Source organism: Microcaecilia unicolor, chromosome 6, assembly GCF_901765095.1.
Source record: "Microcaecilia unicolor chromosome 6, aMicUni1.1, whole genome shotgun sequence".
NCBI lineage: Eukaryota > Metazoa > Chordata > Amphibia > Gymnophiona > Siphonopidae > Microcaecilia > Microcaecilia unicolor.
In genome coordinates this window covers 5,100,141-5,126,844 of record NC_044036.1, presented here as the reverse complement: position 1 = coordinate 5,126,844, position 26,704 = coordinate 5,100,141, and the positions used below count along the sequence as shown (strand labels likewise).

At 44.6% G+C, this 26,704-nt stretch overlaps 2 protein-coding genes across 4 annotated transcripts in view; both read left to right on the top strand.

Moving 5' to 3' along the window:
* CFAP57 (cilia and flagella associated protein 57) overlaps nt 1-6,076 on the top strand; it is a 457,479-nt gene extending 451,403 nt beyond the window's left edge. The window contains exon 23 of the mRNA XM_030205491.1: nt 5,706-6,076. Within this exon, the coding sequence (XP_030061351.1) occupies nt 5,706-5,890 (185 nt within the window). The 3' untranslated portion in view covers nt 5,891-6,076. The remainder of the gene's footprint in view (nt 1-5,705) is intronic.
* A 5,724-nt stretch (nt 6,077-11,800) lies between these two features.
* TMEM125 (transmembrane protein 125) overlaps nt 11,801-26,704 on the top strand; it is a 73,501-nt gene continuing 58,597 nt past the window's right edge. For 2 of the 3 annotated variants that reach the window (XM_030206211.1, XM_030206209.1), the window contains exons 1-2: nt 11,801-11,887; nt 18,655-18,851. The gene's annotated coding sequence lies outside the window, so the exon portion shown is untranslated. Of the gene's footprint in view, nt 11,916-18,654; nt 18,852-26,704 lie in introns of all 3 variants that reach the window. The other variant, XM_030206210.1, reaches the window with a different exon arrangement.

Below are 26,704 nucleotides of genomic sequence, written 5' to 3'. Positions count from 1 at the left end.
GGGAGAGGAGGAAGGTGCTGGAGGGAAGGGAGAGAGCTACTGGACATGGGAGAGAGAGGAAGAAGGGACTGGAAGGAAGGGAGAGAGCTGCTGGGACATGGGAGGGAGAGGAAGAAGGGACTGGAGGGAAGGGAGAGAGCTACTGGACATGGGAGGGAGAGGAAGAAGGGACTGGAGGGAAGGGAGAGAGCCACTGGGACATGGGAGGGGGAGGGAGAGGAAGAAGGGACTGGAGGGAAGGGAGAGAGCCACTGGGACATGGGAGGGAGAGGAAGAAGGGACTGGAGGGAAGGGAGAGAGCTACTGGACATGGGAGGGAGAGGAAGAAGGGACTGGAGGGAAGGGAGAGCTGCTGAACATGGGAGGATAGGGAGAGAAAGAGGGGAGATGGATGGAAGGATGCAGAGAGAAAGGGGAGAGACTGGAAGAATGTGGAGAGAGAGAGAGGGGAGACTGAACAGAAAAGGGTAGAGAGATAGAGACACTAGATGGAAGGATCAGGAGAGAGGGTAGATGGGTGGAAGGATGAGGAGAGAAAGAGGGAAGACACTGGATGGAAGGGTAGGGAGAAAAAGGAGACACTGGATGCAAAAGAAAGAGGGGAGCTGCTGGATGGAAAGAGGGAGAGAACATAGTAGGGAAAGACTGGAGAATAAGAGGAAGGGGCATGTGGAGAACAAGGGTGAGGAAAAGATGAAAAGCCATAGGTGGTGAATGGACAGGAAACCCTGGCAAGAGAAAGACAAAGGAAAGCAGAATCTAGAGACTGGGAGCAACACAATGAGAAAAAGTAAATGGCCATACAACAAAGGTAAAGAAAATAATTTTATTTTAATTTAGGATAAAGTAATATGGTACCTGTGTTAATAAAGTTTCAGAGACCAATACTTCCTTCCTTAGGTCAGGAGAGGATACCATAACAGCGTTATGCTGACCTGAGGCAGGAGGTTTTGGCCTCTGAAAGCTCATTGAAAAGGGTGTTAGGCTTTTAAATAAATTTTCTGAAACCTGATGCACTGAAAAGCAGCACTTTACCCCTATGTGACAAATGCATCTGATTAGTGTGACTAAATTTTGCTGGGGAAGGGGGATAGAGAGAAAATTTTTTGCCCACCCGCTTCAGGTTCAGGCCCATCCAAAATTGCCAGTCTGGCTACGCCACTGCACTGTACCCACATCGCGGTGCCCCCTTCAGCCATAAGTGCTATGGTAGTGGTGTAGATTTGTGGGCAGTGGGTTTTGGGGGGGATTTGGGGGGCTCAGCACCCAAGGGAAGGGAGCTATGGACTTGAGAGGTATTTAAAATTTGTTTTTAATTGTTACAAGTGCCCCCTAGGGTGCCCAGTTGGTGTGCCCCTCCCATGACCAAATGCCTTGGATCTGTTCGTTTTTGAGCTGAGTGCCTTCGGTTTCCATTATCACTGAAAAACGATACCGCCCAGCTCAAATCTGCACAAATCCGATGCATTTGCCCGGCACAAACCGTATTATCAAAAAAAAAGATGGACGCCCATCTTTTTTGACAATACAGTCTGTCCCGCCCCTTCACATACCCGTTCTCGGAGATAGACACCCGTTCGCATTCGATTATGCCCCTCTATGCCAAAACATTTCATAGCACCCCACAGTCATGCACAAAGGAAAAATATTCAACATAGAGGAATCCTTTACATGCTCAACTTCCAATGTGGTTTACATCATTCAGTTTAAAAAATGTGATGAAGGATGCTATATTGGAGAAACGAGTAACAGACTGGATCTTGTCAGAAAACCTTGATCTACTTTTCATCAATGAAACCTGGATCCATGATCAAAAGGACCCTATAATCCTAGACCTATGCCCTCCAGGATACAAAATCATACACTGGACCAGAAAGGAAAAGAGAGGCGGAGGCATAGCACTAATCTATCGATCCCACTTTACCACTGAAACCACTGCCGAGTCCATAACACCTCAACTTGAAATTGCCTCAATCAGAATCCATAACAAAACCCTGCGTGATCACTTTTACTGTGTCTTGTTTTATAGACCACCAGGTAATTGGAACGAAGGCTAGACAATCTTCATGGACTTCATCTCAAACACTTATGTAACCAACTCCAATATAGTAGTATTAGGAGGCATTAACCTTCACCTAGAAGACCCAAACTCCTTCAACACACGAGAATGCAAGGAATTCCTCCACGTATGGGATCTCAAATGGCCACATATGCAAGCAACCCATGTCAAAGGGTACACACTCGACTCATCTCACTCAAACTGTCATCAGACCAGAACCGAATAATAACAGATATTAAATGGACAGAAACACCATGGACCGATCACTACAAAACTAAACCTATCCCTAAAATGGCGGCAGAAGGGTTCATACCGTATACAAGAACACACAACCAGTACAAGAGGTCAAGTAGACTCGAAAACATTCTGGCAACAGATATACAATAATGAATGGACAGCACAAATGGACTCCATATACTACCTCATAGAATGGGATAAAAGATGCAGAAGCATACTAGACGAAATTGCACCCTTACGAACAAGAACCTCACGTAGGCATAACTCGATACCATGGTTCAACGATGAACTGAAAAAACTAAAAACACAATCCAGGAAACTCGAACGAGCATGGAAAAAACAAAAGATGAATACACACACAACGCATGGAAACAAATACAAAGAAAATACAAATACGCAATAAGACAGACTAAAAGGTCATACTATAAAACTAAAATACGACCAGATTACAAAGACGTGAAGAAACTATACCAACTCATGAACAAACTACTAGACACCACCCTGGTCACTACAACCAATACAGACATCCCGTCTGCAGACAAACTTGCTAAATACTTCAATGAAAAAATTGCAAACCTAAGCAACACGCTACCTCAGAACAATACCGACGTTGAAAACGTCATCAATAGTTTGGACCCAACCTTTGGAGAATACCCAGCTGACCGAACCTGGTCAAACTTTGCTCTCCTCACCGCCGAAATAGTTACCCAGGCGACTAGTAGGTTCTCCAACACTCACTGTAAACTGGATACCTGTCCAGCTACCTAATAAAATCCGCCCCTGACCGCTTCATAGCAGACCTCACATCCCACCTAAACTACATGCTGGCAGACCAATCATATCAGGTATTGGCTCACTCAAGGAGGAAATATCTGGACTCATAGAGGGAATTCTGAAACCTCTCGTGCACAAAACAAACAGCTTCATACAAGATACCACAGACTTTCTGAATAAATTGAAAACTATCAAGCAATTACCACCAAACACCCTTCTGGTCACGATGGATGTAGAATCACTATACAGCAACATTCCCCATGCGGATGGCATAGCTGCATATGGGAGGTTCCTAAAAACATCACACTGGACCATCAATACTTACCAGAAACTATTACAAAACTAATCAAATTTATTTTAACTCACAACTACTTCCGCTTTAACAATGATATCTATCTACAAATAATGGGCACTGCAATGGGCACCAGGACAGCACCCCAATATGCCAACCTCTTTATGGCTGAACTGGAAGAGACATTTCTGAATACATACCAGACCAAACCCCTAAAATATTACCGGAACATTGATGACATTTTTATGATTTGGACTGAGGGGGAAGAATCTCTAAAACAATTTTACAATTCCTTCAATACATACCATCCTACAGTCAGATTCAAAATTGACCACTCCCCAGAAAAAGTCAATTTTTTGGACACCACAGTCTCAATCTGCGATAGCAATATACCAACCTCTATATACAAGAAACCCACGGACAGATGCAGCTACCTCCACAACTCCAGCTTCCATCCTTCACATACAAAAAGATCCATTATTTACAGCCAAGCCACAAGATACCACCGTATCTGCTCTGACCCAGGGGACAGAGACAGACACCTAGAAATCCTGGCTGCATCCTTCAAACTTAAAGGCTACAATCCCAAAATAATCTCCAAGAATATTGCCTCCTCCCTCAAAACACCCAGGGAGAATCTGCTACAGTACAAAGAAAAAAAAAGCCACAGACAGAATCTCCCTTATAGTGACATACCCAGAGCTGGAAAAATTAAGAAGAATCATAAAAGACGTACAGCCTCTACTCCAGTAGGATGAATTACTGAAAGAGATATTCCTATCCCCACCAGTGCTAGCTTTCAGACAGCCACCCAACTTAAAACACAAGCTAATTAGAAGTAAGCTCCCAACACAGACTCAAAAAGATGAGAGTGACACACATACTTGCAATATATCCAGCTGCAAACTATGCCAAAGCATCTCACAGGACCCCACGGTCATTCACAAAGGAAAAATATTCAACATAAAGGAATCCTTCACATGCTCATCTTCCAATGTAGTATACGTCATCCAGTGTAAAAAATGTGACCAAGGATGCTATATTGGAGAAACAAGCCAGATGCTAAAAACAAGATTTAACTTACATAGACATCACATGAAAAATGCCATTGCCAACACTTTACAAAAACAGAACACTGTACTAGTGATTTTGTTTTTTGTTACATTTGTACCCCATGCTTTCCCACTCATGGCAGGCTCAATGCAGCTTACAAGGGGCAATGGAGGGTTAAGTGACTTGCCCAGAGTCACAAGGAGCTGCATGTGCCTGAAGTGGGAATTGCACTCAGTTCCTCAGGACCAAAGTCCACCACCCTAACCACTAGGCCACTCCTCCTTTCATAGTAAGAATCCTGAAAGGTAACTTTAAAACAATACAGGAACGTAAGACCTTTGAAGTCAGAATGATTAAATATTTTGACACCCACCAGACAGGACTTAACAGAGATCTGGGCTTTCTAACCCATTATAAGCCATAAAATTGTAAATTGTACTGCTTTGTTTGTCACTCTCCTGTCTCCATGCATATCCCCCTGTCTCACCCATCCACCTCCATCCCCACCCTGTTAGATTGTCACTGAAATGCTTTGATGTCTCACTTATATGTACTGTCATCTACTAAGATTTGCTTATTTCCAATCTGATGAAGAAGGGCAACCTTCGAAAGCTAATCAAGAAATGTATTAAGTTATGTCCAATAAAAAAGGTATCATCTTATTTTCTTTTTCATGTTTTATTTTGTTTTATTTCTATTAATGAACACTTTGAAAATTGTAAAAATGAAAATCTAGAAATCTAATGTATAGGTGCGTTGAAGGGGGATAATACGGGGGAAGAAGAGAAGGGGAAAAGGGGAAGAGGAGGAGGGGGGGGGGAGAGGAGGGAAGGAGGAGAAGAAGATGGAAATAGAGGTTTGTTTTCTTGCACCTGAGCATGGGCCTGTACTTATATGGCCTGTGCAGTGCTAAGTTTTGGTTAAGTTTTAGGCCAGACTGGGAGCAAGTGTGTGTGTGTGGGTGGTGGGGGCGAGGAGGGGGGATGTCAATGACATGGCCAGCAGGGGGACAAGAAGCAGGAAAGGTTCTCTCACATCCTGGGGCTTTGCTGCTCCCAAAATCCTGCTGCCTAATCTACCTAGTAGCAAGGCTGCCTCTGCATTTCTCCATAGGTTATGGGCATATGAGCCCCTTCCTACTTTCAAATGCTGGTGCAGCCTTTCTGTCTTTTCCAACTAATCAGATGTACTTCAATTCTCTTCTTTCACTCAAGTCTTTTCTCACTTTTCTATACTTTGACTTTTATTATAAGAAGAATAACCTTTATGTTTGTCTATCCTTTCCCACAGCTCAATCCAGCGATGGAGCACCTACCCCAAGAATGATGCAGCCTAATGTGGAGGAAGAGGCAGAGAGGATTATAGAAATGCAACGACTGGAAATAAAGCGCCTTCGAGATCTGATTCAAGTGCAGGAGCAAATGCAATTGCAACGGCCGCCATCAAGAGGAAAACTTCCCACTCTGACTGTGTAGTTATTCATGCCCCAAGCACCAGGGTTTAACAAGGAAGGCCATACCTCAGGAGAGAACCGCCCACTGAATCCCTATGGATATATCCTTCCACTCCAACTCCCTCAGAAAAATTGAATGAAATGATTCCCCAACCTCTTGCTCCAGAAGAGAATCCAAAAAATTGTGTATGAAAATAAATATACTCAGCGTGAGATGAAAACACTCCTGCAGATTTCTCTGTTTCAATGTGCTTGTATTTTAGTCAGTAGGTGCAGTATCTGGGATTAGTGGAAAAGCTGTTTGTGTATGCAGTCTGTGGTGGCAGTGGGAACTGTCCCAGTCCACCTATGGAATGTGTAGGGGCAGTGCAGGTGCAGATCTAATGGAGCACATGTAGGAAAAAAGCTTCTGCAACTTAGCTGTATTTCTAAAAACTTTTCTGAGACTTGCCACACATGTGCTGTCAAATGGGACCTCCTCAGTCTTCTTATTTCTGTGGAGCCAGAGGGACATCTTACCACTGTGTTCTTACTTCATTTCACTTTTTGCCATGTTCTTTTTAATTGGGGCTGGAAGCCTCTTAGGTTATGATTTTCAGATGTTTATAGGTTTCTTTTCTTTTTTTGTCTTTCTTTCTTTCTTTGGGGTTCATCTTCTTTCTGGTGCTTGGCGACTCAGCCAGACCTATTTTTTGAAAACTGAGTCATCTGATTTCACTACAGGTGTATTCAAGTATTTCTTCTTGGTGTCTTGGCCCAGAAAAATGCCCCAGCATTTTTAAGAAATGCAGGTTGTATGGAAAGACTATCTAAGGTTGGTACTCATAACTGGTACTTGCAGAGCCTTGAGTTCTAATCTGTATTGCGGGCCAGCAAGCGAGGCTGTTTGGTTCATCCAAGTCAGATCCAGCTTCATCCAAAGATTTTGGTAGTATTCCTTGATAATGACTCATCTTTCAAGTTACATGTCTCCTGTTTATCCAGGAAATGCTTTTTCAAGTTAGGACTTATGAGCATTCCATAGTCCTAAGTAATACTGATGATTGCAATTCTTTGTTTAAAGGCATTTGCCCCAAACTTCTAGAAATGGTACTTAAAATTGTGCACACAGATTTGGGCATTGAATAATGAGCCAATTACCTTTGTTTATTGGGTGCTAATAATCAAGTTATATGAGCATGTTTAGTCACAGGGATCCACGTGTAGCTCTAAAAAGAGGGCATGGCCATGGGTGGTTTTATGCTTGCTGTTACAGAATAAGGGAGATCCACCTTTAATTTAGACATGAGACTTTACACCAGGCTTTACTTGGTGTAAATCTTTGTGTCTAACGTTAGGTGCCAATTCTGGCTCTAAGTGTATTCTACAAGCGGCCTAACTTTATACTAAATGCATACTTTTTCATATATTTCCACTATCCATGATGTATTGTAAGCCACATTGAGCCTGCAAAGAGGTGGGAAAATGTGGGATACAAATGCAACAAATAAGCACAGTTTTTTCGGTGCAGATTTTTCATGGCTATTTATAGAATTTGGTTCTTGATGTCTGCAGATTCTTCAAAATACTGCAGTCAGACTTATCAGAGAGGCAAAAAAGTGAGATCATGTGACACCATTAGCTCTCATTGAATTACATTCAAGACTTTAATACTTCTACATGAAATCTATCACTCTGGTCTGCCACTTAATCTCACTCATCTACTGATACCTTTTTCCCCATCCAGAGCCTTGAGATCCACCCAGCAGAATTATCTTGTAATGCCCTTATCTCTTAGCTCTGTGTCTGTGTCAAAGATAGTGAAAGAGACACAGGGTCACAGCTTTGTGAGTGTCTGTGTCACAGATAGTGAGAGAGACACAGGGTCACAGTTTTGTGAGTGTCTGTGTCACAGATAGTGAAAGACACAGGGTCACAGCTTTGTGAGTGTCTGTGTCACAGATAGTGAAAGAGACACAGGGTCACAGCTTTGTGAGTGTCTGTGTCACAGATAGTGAAAGAGACACAGGGTCACAGCTTTGTGAGTGTCTGTGTCACAGATAGACACAGGGTCACAGCTCTGCTCCAGCTCTGTGTCTATGTCAAAGATAGTGAAAGAGACACAGGGTCACAGCTTTGTGAGTGTCTGTGTCACAGATAGTGAGAGAGACACAGGGTTACAGTTTTGTGAGTGTCTGTGTCACAGATATTGAAAGACACAGGGTCACAGCTCTGCTGCAGCTCTGTGTCTCACAGATAGTGAAAGACACAGGGTCACAGCTTTGTGAGTGTCTGTGTCACAGATAGTGAAAGAGACACAGGGTCACAGCTTTGTGAGTGTCTGTGTCACAGATAGACACAGGGTCACAGCTCTGCTCCAGCTCTGTGTCTGTCTCACAGAGCTGTGAAAGAGGCACAGGGGCACAGCTCTGATCCAGCTCTGTGTCTGTGTCACAGATAGTGAAAGAGACACAGGGTCACAGCTTTGTGAGTGTCTGTGTCACAGATAGTGAGAGAGACACAGGGTCACAGCTTTGTGAGTGTCTCTGTCACAGATAGAGAGACACAGAGTCACAGTTTTGTGAGTGTCTGTGGCACAGATAGACACAGGGTCACAGCTCTGCTCCAGCTCTGTGTCTGTCTCACAGATAGTGAAAGAGGCACAGGGTCACAGCTCTGCTCCAGCTCTGTGAGTGTCTGTGTCACAGACAGTGAAAGAGACACAGGGTCACAGCTTTGTGAGTGTCTGTGTCACAGATAGTGAAAGAGACACAGGGTCACAGCTCTGTGAGTGTCTGTGTCACAGACAGTGAAAGAGACACAGGGTCACAGCTTTGTGAGTGTCTGTGTCACAGATAGTGAAAGATACAGGGTCACAGCTGTGCTCCAGCTCTGTGTCTGTCTCACAGATAGTGAAAGAGGCACAGGGTCACAGCTCTGCTCCAGCTCTGTGAGCGTCTGTGTCACAGATAGTGAAAGAGACACAGGGTCACAGCTCTGTGAGTGTCTGTGTCACAGATAGTGAAAGAGGCACAGGGTCACAGCTTTGCTCCAGCTCTGTGAGTGTCTGTGTCACAGATAGTGAAAGAGACACAGGGTCACAGCTCTGTGAGTGTCTGTGTCACAGACAGTGAAAGAGACACAGGGTCACAGCTTTGTGAGTGTCTGTGTCACAGATAGTGAAAGAGACACAGGGTCACAGCTCTGTGAGTGTCTGTGTCACAGATAGTGAAAGAGGCACAGGGTCACAGCTTTGCTCCAGCTCTGTGAGTGTCTGTGTCACAGATAGTGAAAGAGACACAGGGTCACAGCTCTGTGAGTGTCTGTGTCACAGATAGTGAAACAGACACAGGGTCACAGATCTGTGAGTGGCTGTGTCACAGTGAAAGAGACAAAGGATCATAGCTCTGTGAGTGTCAGCGTCACAGTGAGAGAGACAGAGGTCACAGTTTCGTGAGTGTCTGTGTCACAGATAGTGAAAAACACAGGGTCACAGCTTTGTGAGTGTCTGTGTCACAGATAGATACAGGGTCACAGCTGTGCTCCAGCTCTGTGTCTGTGTCACAGATAGTGAAAGAGACACAGGGTCACAGATCTGTGAGTGGCTGTGTCACAGTGAAAGAGACAAAGGATCATAGCTCTGTGAGTGTGGGTGTCACAGTGAGAGAGACACAGGGTCACAGATCTGTGAGTGCCTGTGTCACTGATAGTGAAAGACACAGGGTCAGAGCTCTGCGATTGTCTATATTAGATACTTTATTATGCTTCAGGGATAATCTTGATTGTAAATATTTTTATTTATTTGTTTCAGAAAACTTTAATGTCTCTAAGTGGTTTTGCTTATGTTCTTCCTTAACTCTTCTCCCTTTCTCCCACATACATAAGAACATAAGAGTAGCCATACTGGGTCAGACCAGTGATCCATCTAGCCCTGTATCTTGTTTCCGATGGTGGCCAGTCCAGGTCACAAGTACCTGGCAGAAACCCAAATTGTGACATTCCCTGCAGCGAATCCCAGGGCAAGCAGTTGCTTCCCCATATCTGTCTCAATAGGAGACTATGGACTTTTCCTCCAGGAATTTGTCCAAATCTTTTTTAAACCCAGATACGCTAACCACTGTTACCACATCCTCTGGCAAAGAGTTCCAGAGCTTAACTATTTGTTAAGTGAAAAAATATTTCCTCCTATTTGTTTTAAAAGTAAATCCATGTAAGTTCCTTGAGTGTCCCCTTGTCTTTGTACTTTTGGAAGTAGTAAAAAATGGATTCACTTCTACACCACTCAGAATTTTGTAGACCTCAATCATATCTCCCCTCATCAGTCTCTTTTCCAAGCTGAAGAGCCCTAACCTCTTTAGCCTTTCCTCCTACCAGAGGAGTTCCAATCCCACTTCTTTTCATTTTCCTCTGAAGCCCGGAAATCAGATTTTCTGGTTTGCCCTCAGGAAGCCTCAGTTCAGAGGAAATGGAGCCTTTTCCTGGTATGGAGGCTTGGTGCAGCAGTGAGATTATCCAGAATTTTATCCTGTTACCAGCGGAGGAAGAAAGAAAAATCCTAGTAAAAAAAAACTGCAGGTCTCCCCATCTCTCCAACTCAGCATCCCCTCACCTGCAGTTCTGCAACTCTCAGCTGTCACTTCCTTCTTTCAGCCACGAAAAGCCAGTCTGAAAATGAAGGGCAAGAGACATTTCCCCTGTGTGTATGCACTGGCTGCTGTCAGACCGCAGGGTGGGGCTGATTTGGGATTCACGTTCAAAGTGATTTAACTGGCCAGAGATGGCTTTTGACTGGTTACATGGTTTGTTTGGGGGTAACCGGTTACTGCTGATGAAAATGTCATAAGTACATAAGTATTGCCATACTGGGAAAGACCAAAGGTCCATCAAGCCTCGCATCCTGTTTCTAACAGTGGCCAATCCAGGTCACAGATAGCCAGCAAGATCCCAAAAATGTACAAAACATTTTATACTGCTTATCCCAGAAATAGTGGATTTTCCCCAAGTCCATTTAATAACGGTCTATGGACTTTTCCTTTAGGAAGCCGTCCAAACCTTTTTTAAACTCTGCTAAGCTAACCGCCTTTACCACATTCTCTGGCAACGAATTCCAGAGTTTAATTACACGTTGAGTGAAGAAAAGGTTTCTCCGATTCGTTTTAAATTTACTACATTGTAGCTTCATCGCATGCCCCCTAATCCTAGTATTTTTGGAAAGCGTGAACAGCGCTGAACTGAAAGCTGGCTACGTTGGGGTATTCCAGGGGGGTGTATTCAGCATTTGGCTGGTTAAGTGCTAATATTGAGCAGTTAACTGACCACGGTCACTGCATAAATAGGGCCACATAAATTCAGTCCTATCTCTATGTGGTAACCCTTAGCTGCCTAAATCCTGAATGTCCTTATGTTTTCACCAGCTCTGTAAACCCAGAAATTCAATGCCGGACCCAGACGTGACCCAGCATTGAATTTCTAAATATAAAGTCGTTCGTGTTCTTATGGCTGATATTTTTAGGTTCTGCAGTGCCACACACTAAGAATATTGATAATTCCTCTTGTTCTGCATTGCCATGAGGTTTCCACATCACAGGACCCCCAGAGACAGCTTAGTCCCAGGGAACGTGATGTACAAGGAGAGATTAAGAACCCCATAAATGGGAATAACACAGAGAAAATGAGCCCAGGAATAGAAAAGAGCAGAAAGGGAATGAGAGACCCTAATAATGTAGGTGACAGGAAGCAAAGAATTATTGAGTCTGTACTCGGAGGCTGCAGGAAAGTTTTCTCCTTCTCAGGTAGGCTGTAAGGATTTGATCACTGTGACACTACCTTACTGGAAAAAGTTCCTCCCCAGGTAAAAGGTTACTGGTTACACCCAATTGGAGATGGGAAATGAGCTGAGAGAGCTGTGAAAGGGAGGAGGAAAGGACAGATTATGAACAAAACAGGAAGAGACGCAATTTACACCTGTTGTTCTTTGATGATAAACAGCTATGCAGTGCAAAGCTCGGAGGTCTCTGTTAGAGAACGTCACTGCTCACCGGTAAGAGACGCACAGACACCTGATACAGGTAGGGAAAAAGGTTGATTTCCAGTCAGAGACAGTCTCAGCTCGCTGGTAGGAGATGCAGAGACACCTGATAAAGGTAGGGGAAAAGGTCAATTCCCAGTCACAGACTGTCTCAGCTCGCAGGTAGGAGATGTAGAGACACCTGTAACAGGTGAGCAGTGCAAAGCTTGAAATCCTGGTCGGAAACAGTCTCAGCTCACAGGTAAGAGACGCAGAGACACCTCTTACAGGTAGGGAAAAAAGCCATTTCCTAGTCAGAGACAGTCTCAGCTTGCAGGTAGGAAATGCAGACACACCTGATAAAGGTAGGGAAAAAAGCCATTTCCTAGTCAGAGACAGTCTCAGCTCGCAGGTGGGAGATGCAGAGACACCTGATACAGGTAGGGAAAAGGGTTGATTCCCAGTCAGAGACAGTCTCAGCTCGCTGGTAGGAGATGCAGAGACACCTGGAACAGGTAAGCAGTGCAAAGCTTGAAATCCTGGTCGGAAATAGTCTCAGCTCACAGGTAAGAGACACAGAGACACCTGCTACAGGTAGGGAAAAAAGTCATTTCCTAGTCAGAGACAGTCTCAGCTTGCAAGTAGGAAATGCAGACACACCTGATAAAGGTAGGGAAAAAAGCCATTTCCTAGTCAGAGACAGTCTCATCTCGCAGGTAGGAGATGTAGAGACACCTGGAACAGGTAAGCAGTGCAAAGCTTGAAATCCTGGTCGGAAACAGTCTCAGCTCACAGGTAAGAGACACAGAGACACCTGCTACAGGTAGGGAAAAAAGTCATTTCCTAGTCAGAGACAGTCTCAGCTCGCAGGTAGGAGATGCAGAGACACCTGATACAGATAGGGAAAAAGGTTGATTCCCAGTCAGAGACAGTCTCAGCTCACTGGTAGGAGATACAGAGAAACCTGGAACAGGTAGGGAAAAAGGTTGATTCCCAGTCAGAGACAGTCTCAGCTCACTGGTAGGAGATACAGAGAAACCTGAAACAGGTAGGGAAAAAGGTTGATTTCCAGTCAGAGACAATCTCAGCTCGCAGGTAGGAGATGTAGAGACACCTGGAACAGGTAAGCAGTGCAAAGCTTGAAATCCTGGTCGGAAACAGTCTCAGCTCACGGGTAAGAGATGCAGAGACACCTGATAAAGGTAGGGAAAAAGCCATTTCCTAGTCAGAGACAGTCTCAGCTCGCTGATAGGAGATGCAGAAACACCTGATACAGGTAGGGAAAAAGGTTGATTCCCAGTCACAGATAGTTTCAGCTCGCAGGTAGGAAACGCAGACACACCTGATACAGGTAGGGAAAAAGGTTGATTCCCAGTCAGAGATAAGTACATAAGTAATGCCACACTGTGAAAAGACCAAGGGTCCATCAAGCGAGCATCTTGTCCACGACAGCGGCCAATCCTGGCCAAGGGCACCTGGCGAGCTTCCCAAACGTACAAACATTCTATACATGTTATTCCTGGAATTGTGGATTTTTCCCAAGTCCATTTAGTAGTGGTTTATGGACTTGTCCTTTAGGAAACTGTCTAACCCCTTTTTAAACTCTGCCAAGCTATCCGCCTTCACCACGTTCTCCTGCAACGAATTCCACAGTTTAATTATGCGTTGGGTGAAGAAATATTTTCTCCGATTTGTTTTAAATTTACTACACTGTAGTTTCATCGCAAGCCCCCTAGTCCTAGTATTTTTGGAAAGCGTGAACAGACGCTTCACATCCACCTGTTCCACTCCACTCATTATTTTATATACCTCTATCATGTCACCCCTCAGCCGTCTCTTCTCCAAGCTGAATAGCCCCAGCCTCCTTAGTCTTTCTTCATAGGGAAGTCGTCCCATCCCCGCTATCATTTATTCGCTCTTCACTGCACCTTTTCCAATTCTACTATATCTTTCTTGAGATGCGACGACCAGAATTGAATACAGTACTCAAGGTGCAGTCGCACCATGGAGCGATACAATGGCATTATAACATCCTCACACCTGTTTCCATACCTTTCCTAATAATATCCAACATTCTATTCGCTTTCCTAGCCGCAGCAGCACACTGAGCAGAAGGTTTCAATGTATTATCGACAACGACACCCAGATCCCTTTCTTGGTCCGTAACTCCTAACGTGGAACCTTGCATGACGTAGCTATAATTCGGGTTCTTTTTTCCCCACATGCATCACCTTGCACTTGCTCACATTAAACGTCATCTGCCATTTAGCCTCCCAGTCTCTTAAGGTCCTTCTGTAATTTTTCACAATCCTGTTGCGAATTAACGACTTTGAATAACTTTGTGTCAGCAGCAAATTTAATTACCTCACTAGTTACTCCCATCGCTAAATCATTTATAAATATATTAAAACAGTGGTCCTAGCACAGACCCCTAAGGAACCCCACTAACTACCCTTCTCCATTGTGAATACTGCCCATTTAACCCCACTCTCTGTTTTCTGTCCTTCAACCAGTTTTTAATCCACAATAGGACATTTCCTCCTATCCCATGACCCTCCAATTTCCTCTGTAGCCTTTCATGAGGTACCTTTTCAAACGCCTTTTGAAAATCCAGATACACAATATTAACCGGCTCCCTTTTGTCCACATGTTTGTTTACTCCTTCAAAGAATTGAAGTAAATTGGTCAGGCAAGATTTCCCCACACAAAAGCCGTGCTGACTTGGTCTCAGTAATCTATGTCCTTGGATGTGCTCTGTAATTTTGTTTTCGGTAATAGCCTTTACCATTTTCCCCGGCACCGACATCAGACTCACTGGTCTATAATGTCCTGGATCTCCCCTGGAACCTTTTTTAAAAATCGGCGTTACATTGGCCACCCTCCAATCTTCTGGTACCATGCTCAATTTTAAGGATAAATTGCATATCACTAACAGTAGCTCCGCAAGCTCATTTTTCAGTTCTATCAGTACTCTAGGATGAATACCATCCAGTCCAGGAGATTTGCTACTCTTCAGTTTGCTGAACTGCCCCCACTACATCCTCCAGGTTTACCTTGAAGTTAGTAAGTTTCTCTGACTCATCCGCTTGAAATACCATTTCTGACACCGGTATCCCACCCAAATCTTCATCGGTGAAGACCGAAACAAAGAATTCATTCAATCTCTCCGCTACGTCTTTATCTTCCTTGATCACCCCTTTTACCCCTTGGTCATCCAGCGGCCCAACCGATTCTTTTGCTGGCTTCCTGCTTTTAATATACCGAAAAAATGTTTTACTATGTTTTTTGCCTCTACTGCTATCTTTTTTTCGTAATCCCTCTTGGCCTTCTTTATCTGCACCTTGCATTTGCTTTGACACTCCTTATGCTGCTTCTTGTTATTTTCAGATGGTTCCTTCTTCCATTTTCTGAAAGCGTTTCTTTTAGCCCTAATAGCTTCCTTCACCTCACTTTTCAACCATGCCGGCTGTCTTTTGGACTTCCGTCTTTCTTTTGTAATTCGCGGAATATGTTTGGCCTGGGCCTCCAGGATGATATTTTTGAACAGCGTCCATGCCTGTTGTGGCCATAGCTAGAAGGTTGTTAGGCTGTATAGAGAGAGGTGTGACCAGCAGAAGAAAGGAGGTGTTCATGCCCCTGTATAAGTCGTTGGTGAGGCCCCACCTAGAGTATTGTGTTCAGTTTTAGAGGCCGTACCTTGCGAAGGATGTAAAAAAAATTGAAGCGGTGCAAAGAAAAGCTACGAGAATGGTAAGGGATTTGCGTTACAAGACGTATGAGGAGAGACTTGATGACCTGAACATGTATACTCTGGAAGAAAGGACAAACAGGGGTGATATGATACAGACGTTCAAATATTTGAAAAGTATAAATCTGCAAACGAACCTTTTCCGGAGGTGTGAAGGCGGTAGAACGAGAGGACATGAAATGAGATTGAAGGGGGGCAGACTCAAGAAAAATGTCAGGAAGTATTTTTTCACGGAGAGAGTAGTGGATGCTTGGAATGCCCTCCCGCGGGAGGTGGTGGAAATGAAAACGTTAACAGAATTCAAGCACGCGTGGGATAAACATAAAGGAATCCTGTTCAGGAGGAATGGATCCTAAGGAGCTTAGCCGAGATTGGGTGGCAGAGCCGGTGGCGGGAGGCGGGGATAGTGCTGGGCAGACTTATACGGTCTGTGCCAGAGCCGGTGGTGTGAGGCGGGGCTGGTGGTTGTAAGGCGGGGATAGTGCTAGGCAGACTTATACGGTCTGTGCCCTGAAGAGGACAGGTACAAATCAAAGTAGGGTATACACAAAAAGTAGCACATATGAGTTTATCTTGTTGGGCAGACTGGATGGACCATGCAGGTCTTTTTCTGCCGTCATTTACTATGTTACTATGTACAGTTTTTACCCTCTCAGTTGCCCCCCAAGTTTTTTTTTACCGTTCTTCTCATTTTATGTGATTTGTGTCTGCTGAATTTGTAATTTATCTGAGTCAAGTCTCTCCTTAATATACAATGCTACCCCTCCACCAGTCCGGTCCACCCTATCACTACGATATACTTTGTACTCCGGTATGACAGTGTCCCACTGGTTATCCTCCTTCCACCAGGTCTCAGTAATGCCTGTTATATCTAATTTTTCATTAGTGCAATATATTCCAACTCTCCCATCTTATTTCATAGACATTTCAGAATATGTTTGTTGTTCCTATTTGCATGATGCTTAGTACTTGACACTATTGATTTGCCATCTTTTGTCTGATCTTTAGTCTTTAGTCTCAGCTCAGCTCGCTGGTAGTAGATGCAGAGACACCTGGAACAGGTAAGCAGTGCAAAGCTTGAAATCTCGGTCAGAAAGAGTCTCAGCTCACAGGTAAGAGACGCAGAGACAGTCCGCAAACGAACCTTTTCCGGAGATGTGAAGGTGGTAGAACGAGAGGACATGAAATGAGATTGAAGGGGGGCAGACTCAAGAAAAATGTCAGGAAGTATTTTTTCACGGAGAGAGTAGTGGATGCTTGGAATGCCCTCCCGCGGGAGGTGGTGGAAATGAAAATGGTAACGGAATTCAAACATGCGTGGGATAAACATAAAGGAATCCTGTTCAGAAGGAATGGATCCTAAGGAGCTTAGCTGAGATTGGGTGGCAGAACCGGTGGCAGGAGGCGGGGATGGTGCTGGGCAGACTTATATACGGTTTATGCCAGGGCCGGTGGTGGGAGGCGGGACTGGTGGTTGGCGGGTTGGTTTCAAAACCAAGCATGCGCTTGAGGGGGAAAAAGCAGCCGCTTGGCACGGCGATAGAAGCGAGCGAAGAGTAGCGCTGGAGGGGGACCCAGCGCCAGAGTTTTCTCTCCCCCGCTCCTATCGGAACCCGATCACTCGGGCCCCGTCAGGAGCAGGAGAGAGAGAGAGAGAGAGAGACCCTGGTGCCGGACCCCCTTTGGAGGCCGGGCACAGGGAATTTTTGCCTCCCCCCTCAGCAGTCCTGCAGAGAGACCCTCAAGACCGGGGGACGGGGTGAGATAAAGGGACCGATAGGGACAGAACCTACTACTACTACTACTATTTAACATTTCTAAAGCGCTACTAGGGTTACGCAGCGCTGTACAATTTAACATAGAAGGACAGTCCCTGCTCAAAGAGCTTACAATCTAATGGACAAATGTACAGTCAGTCAAGTAGGGGCAGTCAAATTGGGGTAGTCTAGATTTCCTGAAGGTATAAAGGTTAAGTGCCAAAAGCAATATTGAAGAGGTGGGCTTTGAGCAAGGATTTGAAGATGGGTAGGGAGGGGGCTTGGCGTAGGGGCTCAGGAAGTTTATTCCAAGCATAGGGTGAGGCGAGGCAGAATGGGCGGAGTCTGGAGTTGGCGGTGGTGGAGAAGGGTACTGAGAGGAGGGATTTGTCCTGTGAGCGGAGGTTTCGGGCGGGAGCGTAAGGGGAGATGAGGGTAGAGAGGTAATGAGGGGCTGCAGACTGTGCATTTGTAGGTAAGGAGAAGCTTGAACTGTATGCGGTATCTGATCGGAAGCCAGTGAAGTGACCTGAGGAGAGGGGTGATATGAGTATATCAGTTCAGGCGGAATATAAGACGTGCAGCAGAGTTCTGAACGGATTGAAGGGGGGATAGATGGTTAAGTGGGAGGCCAGTGAGGAGTAGGTTGCAGTAGTCAAGGCGAGAGGTAATGAGAGCGTGGATGAGAGTTCGGGTGGTGTGCTCAGAGAGGAAAAGTAGCAGAGGTAGTGATAGAGGGCAGTCGATTGGAGAGAAAAGTCATTTCTTTGCTGACCCATCGTAGCAGAGATAAGAAATGACAGCAGATAGACAAAGGAATCGAGCTTGGCTGAGCAAGGGAGACGGCCTTTGCAGGAAAATTGACCACTAGTAGTGAAAGTTATACAAACAAGCGGGGCTGGCTGCAGTACATATGAGACTACATTACACACAATGCATTGCTCGCATATCATGACAGGAACGTGACTGTAGCAATGATAACATTAAAGGCATTAAACACATTTTAGAGCTATGTTATAGAGAATAGTTTAAGGCTGCCGGGGGGCAGAACAGGCAGTGACACCTGGTGAGCGCTGAAATGTATGAGGTGATTTGCTGCCACTCTCCCTGATGAAGTTTGGCTTCCCACTTCCTGCTTCTTTGTTACTTTCCTTATGTGACATAATTCTTTAGTTCTTCTGTTCCCAAAGTCTGGTTTCCTTCACCTGAAGCTCCTTGAACAAAGCAGGGGACTTAGTATTTAACCTGTTTTTGCCTGGTGAGCATTAGGGTGAGTTGCTTTTTGTATTTTTCAGGACTGTTTTCTGAGGTCAGGGCCAGGAGGCTGAAAAGCTTAGCAGTATCCTTATTCCCACACTGCTTTCATCTAATAAGTCAGTCGAGGCCTGAAGGTGTGATTTGAACCAAAGGATTAATTAAGCTTGGAAGATGAGGGGAAAAATCATGGGACAACTTCTCAACATCATCTATATAAAGTCACCAAAAGAATAAGGTAATATCTAGCATGTACAGTCCAGTGGCGCAGCCAAGGGTGGGCCTGGGTGGGCCCAGGCCCATCCACTTTGGGCTCAGGCCCACCTAGTAGCAGAACACCTATGATGTGGCTGGCAGAGATTCCCAAGCCCCACCAGCTGAAAACTCCCAACAACTTTCCCTCCTGCATACCTTGAAAAATAGCAGATCTTTGCCTGCAGCGAGCAGTGACTGATAGATACTACTTGCACTGGCCCCACTGCCTTCCCTCTGACATATTCCCACCTATGCGGAAACAGGAAGTTGCGTCAGTGGGAATGCTATGGGGCCAACATGAGCAGTGTGTATTAGTTGCTGCTTGCTGCTGGTGAAAACCTGCTATTTAAAAGGTATGCGGGACAGGGGGGATGTTTGAGAGACCGTATGGCATGCAGGTGAGAGAAGGAGAGACCAAATCACCTGCGGGATGGGGCAGGGTTCTTTTGACCACCCATCTTGGGCCCAGGCCTGTAGGTAAATCACAAATGATACTTATAGAAAACAACTCCCAACAGTCTCATCTGCGCCCAAGATTCCCAATACAGAATTATTTGCAAGCAAAATACTCTGTTTTCTGTCTAGGGAAGGAGGGAACCTGGATTGGCACCAAGCCAATACTTCCGATAGAGAGAAACGAAACTGAAGAAGCCAGCTGATATATATTAGAATTTATTATAGATAGATAAGATATACAAAATAGAAACTCTGTAGCAAAGCTTGGCTAAATACAAAAATAACTTGCTGGTAAAAGAATTGCAAAATATGTTGTCACTAACTAGACACTCTGAATCTTACTGGCATACGAGGTAATCTGATTTGTAACACTGAACTAAGGTTCTGAGATAGCAATTGTTAGCAGCTTATCTCCTGACCACGGGTATGATTCTAACCAGCCTTTGCTCAGGTAAACCCCACTCACTAATCCCAGACTAATAGGAAATAAATCACCGTGTCTCTCACCAGGCTGTCTCTTGGGCAGTCTCTCGGATGTTGGCACAGGTTACTTCTCAGACTCAAGCTGACTTTTCCAGCCAGTCTTAGTCTCAGAAATAGGACAGAGTCTCTGCAGCAAGCAGGGGCACTGTCACTCCATGCTGGTACAGCTGAACCAAACAGTACTTTCTCCAGATACACAGTTCATAAGGTTGTGGACCGCATCAGGTCTCACTCATCCTCTTGCCAGCTCCAACATATTCCAGCGATTCCGACCAACTAAATTTCTCTTGTTCCCGCTTTCCTTAGTCCCTTATTCTCAGGTGACCAGACGGGACCAATCATGATCTTGTCCAGCTCATTCCATGAGCAAGAAACGACCGTTGTTCATAACCTTGAAACTGTTACTTCTTGGAATGCATTTCGGTTTCTCACCCGGCCTGCTGGAGCCATGTCTCACTCCCTTTCAGCTTCTCAGGGAGATAAAGGGGGGGGGGGGGGACTAGTTGTCCACAGCATGTCCTTGGATATTACATGACTGCCAGTGATTTTCCACAAGCAGAAAGCTAAGCAGGCTCACTGATGTGCAGGGTCAGAGGTTGCAGACTCCATCTTGATGTAATAGGACTGCACAGGCTGAGACCAGCCAGGTGAGACCCACAGGGAAATATCCCTACAGGCCCACCCTAAATTGGGTGTCTGGCTACGCCCCTGGACAGTCTCTTTTGCAGTAGCTCTGCGTCCGGAAGAGGTTCTCTGCAAAAAAAAGTCCTTCACAGCTGTGCCCTCTCTAGACCTTGTCCATAGAGGAGCGGGCTATGTGCTACATGGTTTCTCAAGGAGTTGGGCCCTTGTAGGGGATCCCTTGCCTGACAGCTCAGCAGCTAAGGCTCTCTGTCCTGGTGCTTCTCCTGTAAAAGCAGTGTCTGTGGTCTGATCCCTACTCATAGTCCCCTGGGATCGGTGCAACTCTCTGGGTTCTGTTGCTGCTTCCTCACTCCTGCCCCTGAGTTCTGGCTCCAGGGGTAGAGGTATCATTAAGGGAGCCTGGTGAGAAGGGATCAGAATGGAAGGTCTGGTTACCAAATATTTAGCTGATTATGTAGATCAATTGAATGTCTTACATGTTTCTCAGAACTTATTAGCTTTGGTGATCCAGCTTTAATAATGCAACTGGACTTGTCAAGCACATTCAATCTAGTATTACATGATGTTCTTTTGCAGAAATTTGACAGTATTGGAATATCGGGCAGAGGCTTGACTTAGTTTATGGGCTTTTCTTTCTCATAGGTCTTATTTGGTTAAGATGCAGAGTGAGCTTTCAGATGGATGGTTGACCAGTTGAGGGGTGCCTCAGGGCTCCCCATTGTCACCTCTTTTATTCAATGTATTGCTGTCATCTTTAGGATATTCACTGGAAAAGCTTGGTTACCAAGGTTTTATATATGCTGAAGACATTACGATACTGTTTCCAATCAGATCGAAGCTAGTGGATTCATTACCAGAAGTTACAAGATATATGACTTTTATTGGTGCTTGGTTGGGTAAGACCACATTTCTGCTGATTGGGAAAGAAGTTGAGGTTGACGATTTTCACATTTATAGTGAACAACATACACAGTAGAAAGATCAATTAAGATTTTGGGAGGTATCGATTGTAAGATGACCATAATGGACCAAATAAATCATTTGACAAAGGGTTGTTTTTGGGTAATGCAGAAATTGAGAAGCATTAGAAAATATATTAGGCGTGAATAGTTTCTATTGGTAGTTCAGTCTTTCATTTTGAGTAAAATAGTTTATTGTAATATAGTTTATTTGGGGGTGGCTAAAAATCTTTTAAAACGGTTGCACACTATACAAAATACTGCCATTAGTTTGGTGTTCTCACTAAAAGTTTCTTCACATATTACTCCATTTTATGTAAAGACTCATTGGCTTCCAGTTAGTTGAGAGTCAGATTATGTTTAAATTAGGTAGTCTAGTTTTCAAAATATTGTTTGGAGTTATACCAGGTTATATGGTAACACCAATATGCAGGCCGGTATATGGAAGAATGCATCTTGTCCGACATTCTAATTTTTGAACATTTCCCAGCTCTAAAGGTGTTTGCTACTGGAAATTATTTCAGACAACCTTTATGTATCAAGCAGCACCTTCCAAACGGGATCAAAGCCTTGTCTAGTTTTGCTAGTTTTAAGAAGATGCTTAAAACCTATCTCTTTAGGAAATATGATTTAAACGCAGTGAATTAGTTATAATTTTGTTGTTAATTCAATGTATGCTACTAGATGTTTGATCTAGTTCTCTTATTGTTAGCCGCATTGAACTATATTTGGTAATGGCAAACTATATCTTGCTAAAGATGTAAAAAGACTGGAAGTGGTGCAAAGAAAAGCTACAAAAATGGTATGGGATTTCCGTTGCAAACCATATGAGGAGAGACTTGCTGACCTGAACATGTATATCTTGGAGGAAAGGAGAAACAGGGGTGACATGATACAGACGTTCAAATATTTGAAAGGTATTAATTTTTGTTACATTTGTACCCCGCGCTTTCCCACTCATAGCAGGTTCAATGCGGCTTACATATTATATACAGGTACTTATTTTTACCTGGGGCAATGGAGGGTTAAGTGACTTGCCCAGAGTTAATCCGCAAACAAACCTTTTCCAGAGACGAGAAGGCAGTAGAACTAGAGGACATGAATTGAGAGTGAAGGGGGGCAGACTCAGGAGTAATGTCAGGAAGTGTTTTTTTATGAAGAAGTTGGTGGATACATGGAATCCCGTGGAAGGTGGTGAAGATGAAAACTGTAATGGAATTCACACATGTGTGGGATAAACTCAAAGGAATCCAGTTTAGAAGGAATGGATCCATGGAATCTTAGCGGACACTGGGTGGCAAAGCCAATGCTGGGCAGACTTCTACAGTCTGTGCCCTGATTGTGACTGAATAGATATGGATGGGCTGAAGTGTAAATTTTAAGGGGCTTCAACGTTAACTTTCCAAATTTTAGTACAAGAACAGTGCTGGGCAGACTTTTATGGTCTATGCCCTGAAAATGGCAAGGACAAATCAAACTGGGGTATATATATAAAGTATTGCATACCGTGTATCATGAGTTTATCTTGTTGGGCAGACTGGATGGACCACGCTGTCATTTACTATGTTAGAAACATAGAAACATGACGGCAGATAAAGGCCATATGACCCATCCAGTCTGCCCATCCTCTGTAACCCCAAATTCTTCCTGTTCCTAAGCGATCCCACATGTTTATCCCATGCCTTTTTATATTTCAATGATTTTTATTGACAGCGAAGTCGAAATACAGTCATAACTATGCAGTGAACTTACATAACATCTCCGTTGCTATCAAACATTATATAATTAATCATCTCCTTCCCCTCCTCCCACCCCAACCACCCTCCCCCCCCCTTACCCCTAAACTGAACTACCTGTTGTTAACTATAAAGAAAGTAGAAGCTAAGTAGTGAGTAAATGTCTCTTTGCTGACGGTTGTAGCGTGTTCCAGAATTTACTCCAGGTCTGCTGTAGTCGCCTTCCTTCCTCGTAATCTATTTTACGAACTCTGCATCACACTTGCTTTGTCATATCTATCATAAGTATTCTCCATTGGGTGAAGTCCGGGCCTTTCTGGTCCATCCAGCCATTCAAGATCACTTTCTTTCCCATCAGGACTGCTCTTTGCAAAAATCTCCGGTATCCCGGCAACGCCGGTCTAACATATCTATATACATCGAACAACATCAGTGGCTGTAACTCTGTCCTTCTATTCCAGTATGTCCATACTGCCTCAAGCACTTGTGACCAAAAGCTCTGTACTCTCGAACAGGTCCAGAACATGTGTCCCAAGGTGGCCCCTGCGGAGGCACACCTTGGGCAGTTCCCGGTTTCTCCATAGCCTGCTCGCTGGGCTCTGTGTGGCGACACATACAGGCGAAGTACAAACTTATATTGCAGTTCCCAATGTCTTGTAAATGGGGAGCTACTGAGAGCAGATACTATAAAGCTTTGTACCACGCTCTCCGACACCTCTACAGCCAGATCCTCAGACCAATCCTGTGCCCGCTTCTTATAGTCTATGTCCTCTGTGGTGTCTAGCAAGTGTCTATGATGATATTTTAATGGGACTTCATTTTGGGATCCCAGAGTCAATGCTGTACTAAGCGTGTCTTGGACGTACTCACGTAGGTTGATCCAGCCTACTGATGTTGCGTAATGTTTCACTTGGAAGTATACAAACATGTCTGAGGCTGGTAGCGCATACTCTCTTTGCAAGTCTGTAAAAGGCTGCAGTTGCCCCTCTTCATTTACCAGTTGGTATAAAAATTGAATGCCTTTCCGGCGCCAACGTGCAAACACTCCCGAGGTCGTGCCAACCAGGAAGTCTGGGTTGTGGTATAGTGACAGGAAAGGTGATGAACTTGCTGAGAAGCTATGTCGTCTGCAGAGCCATCTCCAGGTTGCCCAGGCTGAGGACACGAAAGGATTTTCAGTGATCCTAATGTCCTGGCTATGTTTGATCGAATGCAGCAGCCAGCTGAGGTGAACATTAGGGAATGCCGCAGATTCTATTGTGGTTGCTGAAAACTCCTGACGCCCTGTCAACCAATGTCTTATGTGTCTCATAGAGCTAGATATTGTAAGGTGTCTAACACTCAATAAACCCATTCCCCCATGTAATTTAGGTTTTTGAAGGACACTAATTGGGAGTCTAGGCCTCTGGCCATGCCATAAAAATCTCTGGATCGCTCTATGTAATGCCTTCTCATCCCTCTGCTTCAAGTATAACGACAGCATTTGAAAAGTGTATAACCACTTGGGTGCTACCATCATGTTGAACAGAGCAATATGCCCTGTCAAGGAAAGTGGGGACCTCCCCCACAGCTGTAGTGTACGCCCGGTCTCTGTCAGCAGCGGCATAACATTTTCCCCATAAAGCTGTGAAAGGTCTGCAGGTATCATGATTCCCAGATATTTCACCTGCCCAGCAACCCATTTCAGGGGAAACTGTCCCTGCCATTTAGCCCGTAGTGCGATTTAGCTTAAACCTCGATAGCTCTCCATATTCTCCTACCACGTTAAGCAGTTTGTCCAGTGATTGTTGGGGGTCATCTAAAAGAAGTACCAGGTCATCTGCGTATGCCAGTATCTTAGTTAAGTGCTCTGACATTTGTGCTCCTTTAATAGCTATGGTTTTCCTGATTACGTATAGCAATGATTCTAATGTGATTATGAACAATAGGGGCAAGAGCGGGCAGCCCTGACGAGTTCCCTTTTCAATCTCAAACTCTCTCGCCCGAATGCCATTAACTAGGATTGCTGCCTTTGGTGATGTATATAGTGCTTTAATTGCTTCAAAGTACCAGCCTTGTATTCCCACCCAACGCAGTGTCTCAAACAGAAACGGCCACTTTACTTCGTCAAAGACCCGCTCCGCATCTAAGCTGATCAGTAACCTGTTGGTACCTGTGTCTCTAGCGTGCATCAGTGCTGCAAGCAGCTTCCGCACGTTAAGTACGGATTTCCGTTCTCTGACAAACCCTACTTGATCTTCATGGATAACGTGAGGTAAGCTGGGAGCCAACCTGTCCGCCAGTATCCCAGACAAAATTTTAATATCTACATTAATTAATGAGATTGGCCTGTACGAGCCTGGCTGCAGTTGGTCCCTTCCCGGTTTGGGAATTAAGCTGATCAAGGCCGAATTTGCATGACGGGGAAAGTTCCCTTGTTGAACCGCTTCATTATATACCTCTATTAATGGGCCCACCACCTGATCTTTGAGTATTTTGTAGAATTCTCCGCTGTATCCATCTGGCCCAGGCGCTGTGTGGAGCCGAAGTGTTTTAATGCTGCGCATAATTTCTATCGCTGTGAGTGGGGCGTTTAAGGCCTCTACTGCAGTTGATGATAATTTGGGCAAACCAGAATTATGCAAATAGTCCATCAACCTAGTCTCTGCTACCTCTACCTCTCCTGTATTTTTATATAGGGCCGCAAAGTGCTCCTTAAGAACTGCAGCCACTTCTTCCATTTTGGTAGTAACCCCTCCCGCCTGCGTGCGCACTGCTGGAATAAAATGCGGTTTCCTTATGTCCTTTGGCCAATTATTGTCCGGATTTGTCTCCAAATTTCTGGAGCCTAAATTTTCGATAAATAAGGGAGCGGGTCATTCTTTCATGTAAAAGGCTGTTCAGTGCCGCCCGCGCCACCATGAGGGAATCATGCCGGGTGGGCGTGGGGATTTTAGTGTATGCTCTCTTCGCCTCTCTAAGCTTGCGCTCCAAAGCAATAATCTTTTGATTAATGCATCGGTTACGCTTGCACACATACGCAATTATGTCACCCCTCAGCACCGCTTTAGCTGCCGACCAAAAAAGGCCCGGGTCGTCTAGGTGTTGCTCATTATACCTCAAATAATCCTCCCATTTCTCTTGAAGGTATTGATTGAATTCTGGGGAGGAGTATAGATAAGCACGCAGCTTTGGAACACACTGCCATGCAACTTAAGAGCGATCCACAAACAAGCATCCTTCCGCAGATTACTGAAGACCCATCTGTTTGAGACAATTTATGGAAAAAAACAAAACACATAGAGTCCACACTCACTTACATCAATGCATCACACATCCACTTATGATCTCTCATCCCCCCTAATTCCACATTACTCATACATATACTTACAGGAATATGTACACCATGTGCCTCTGTGTCTTAACACTGCCCTTAAGCTTCCCATTGTCTCCTCCCAAAGTCTCAATGTTGATGTCCCATTGTGATATTCCTAATGATAATTCGATTATCTCGCATAACTTGTACAATGTTATCATAGGCGGTCGGTGGCTCAACTGTTTGGGGAGGCTAAAGGGGG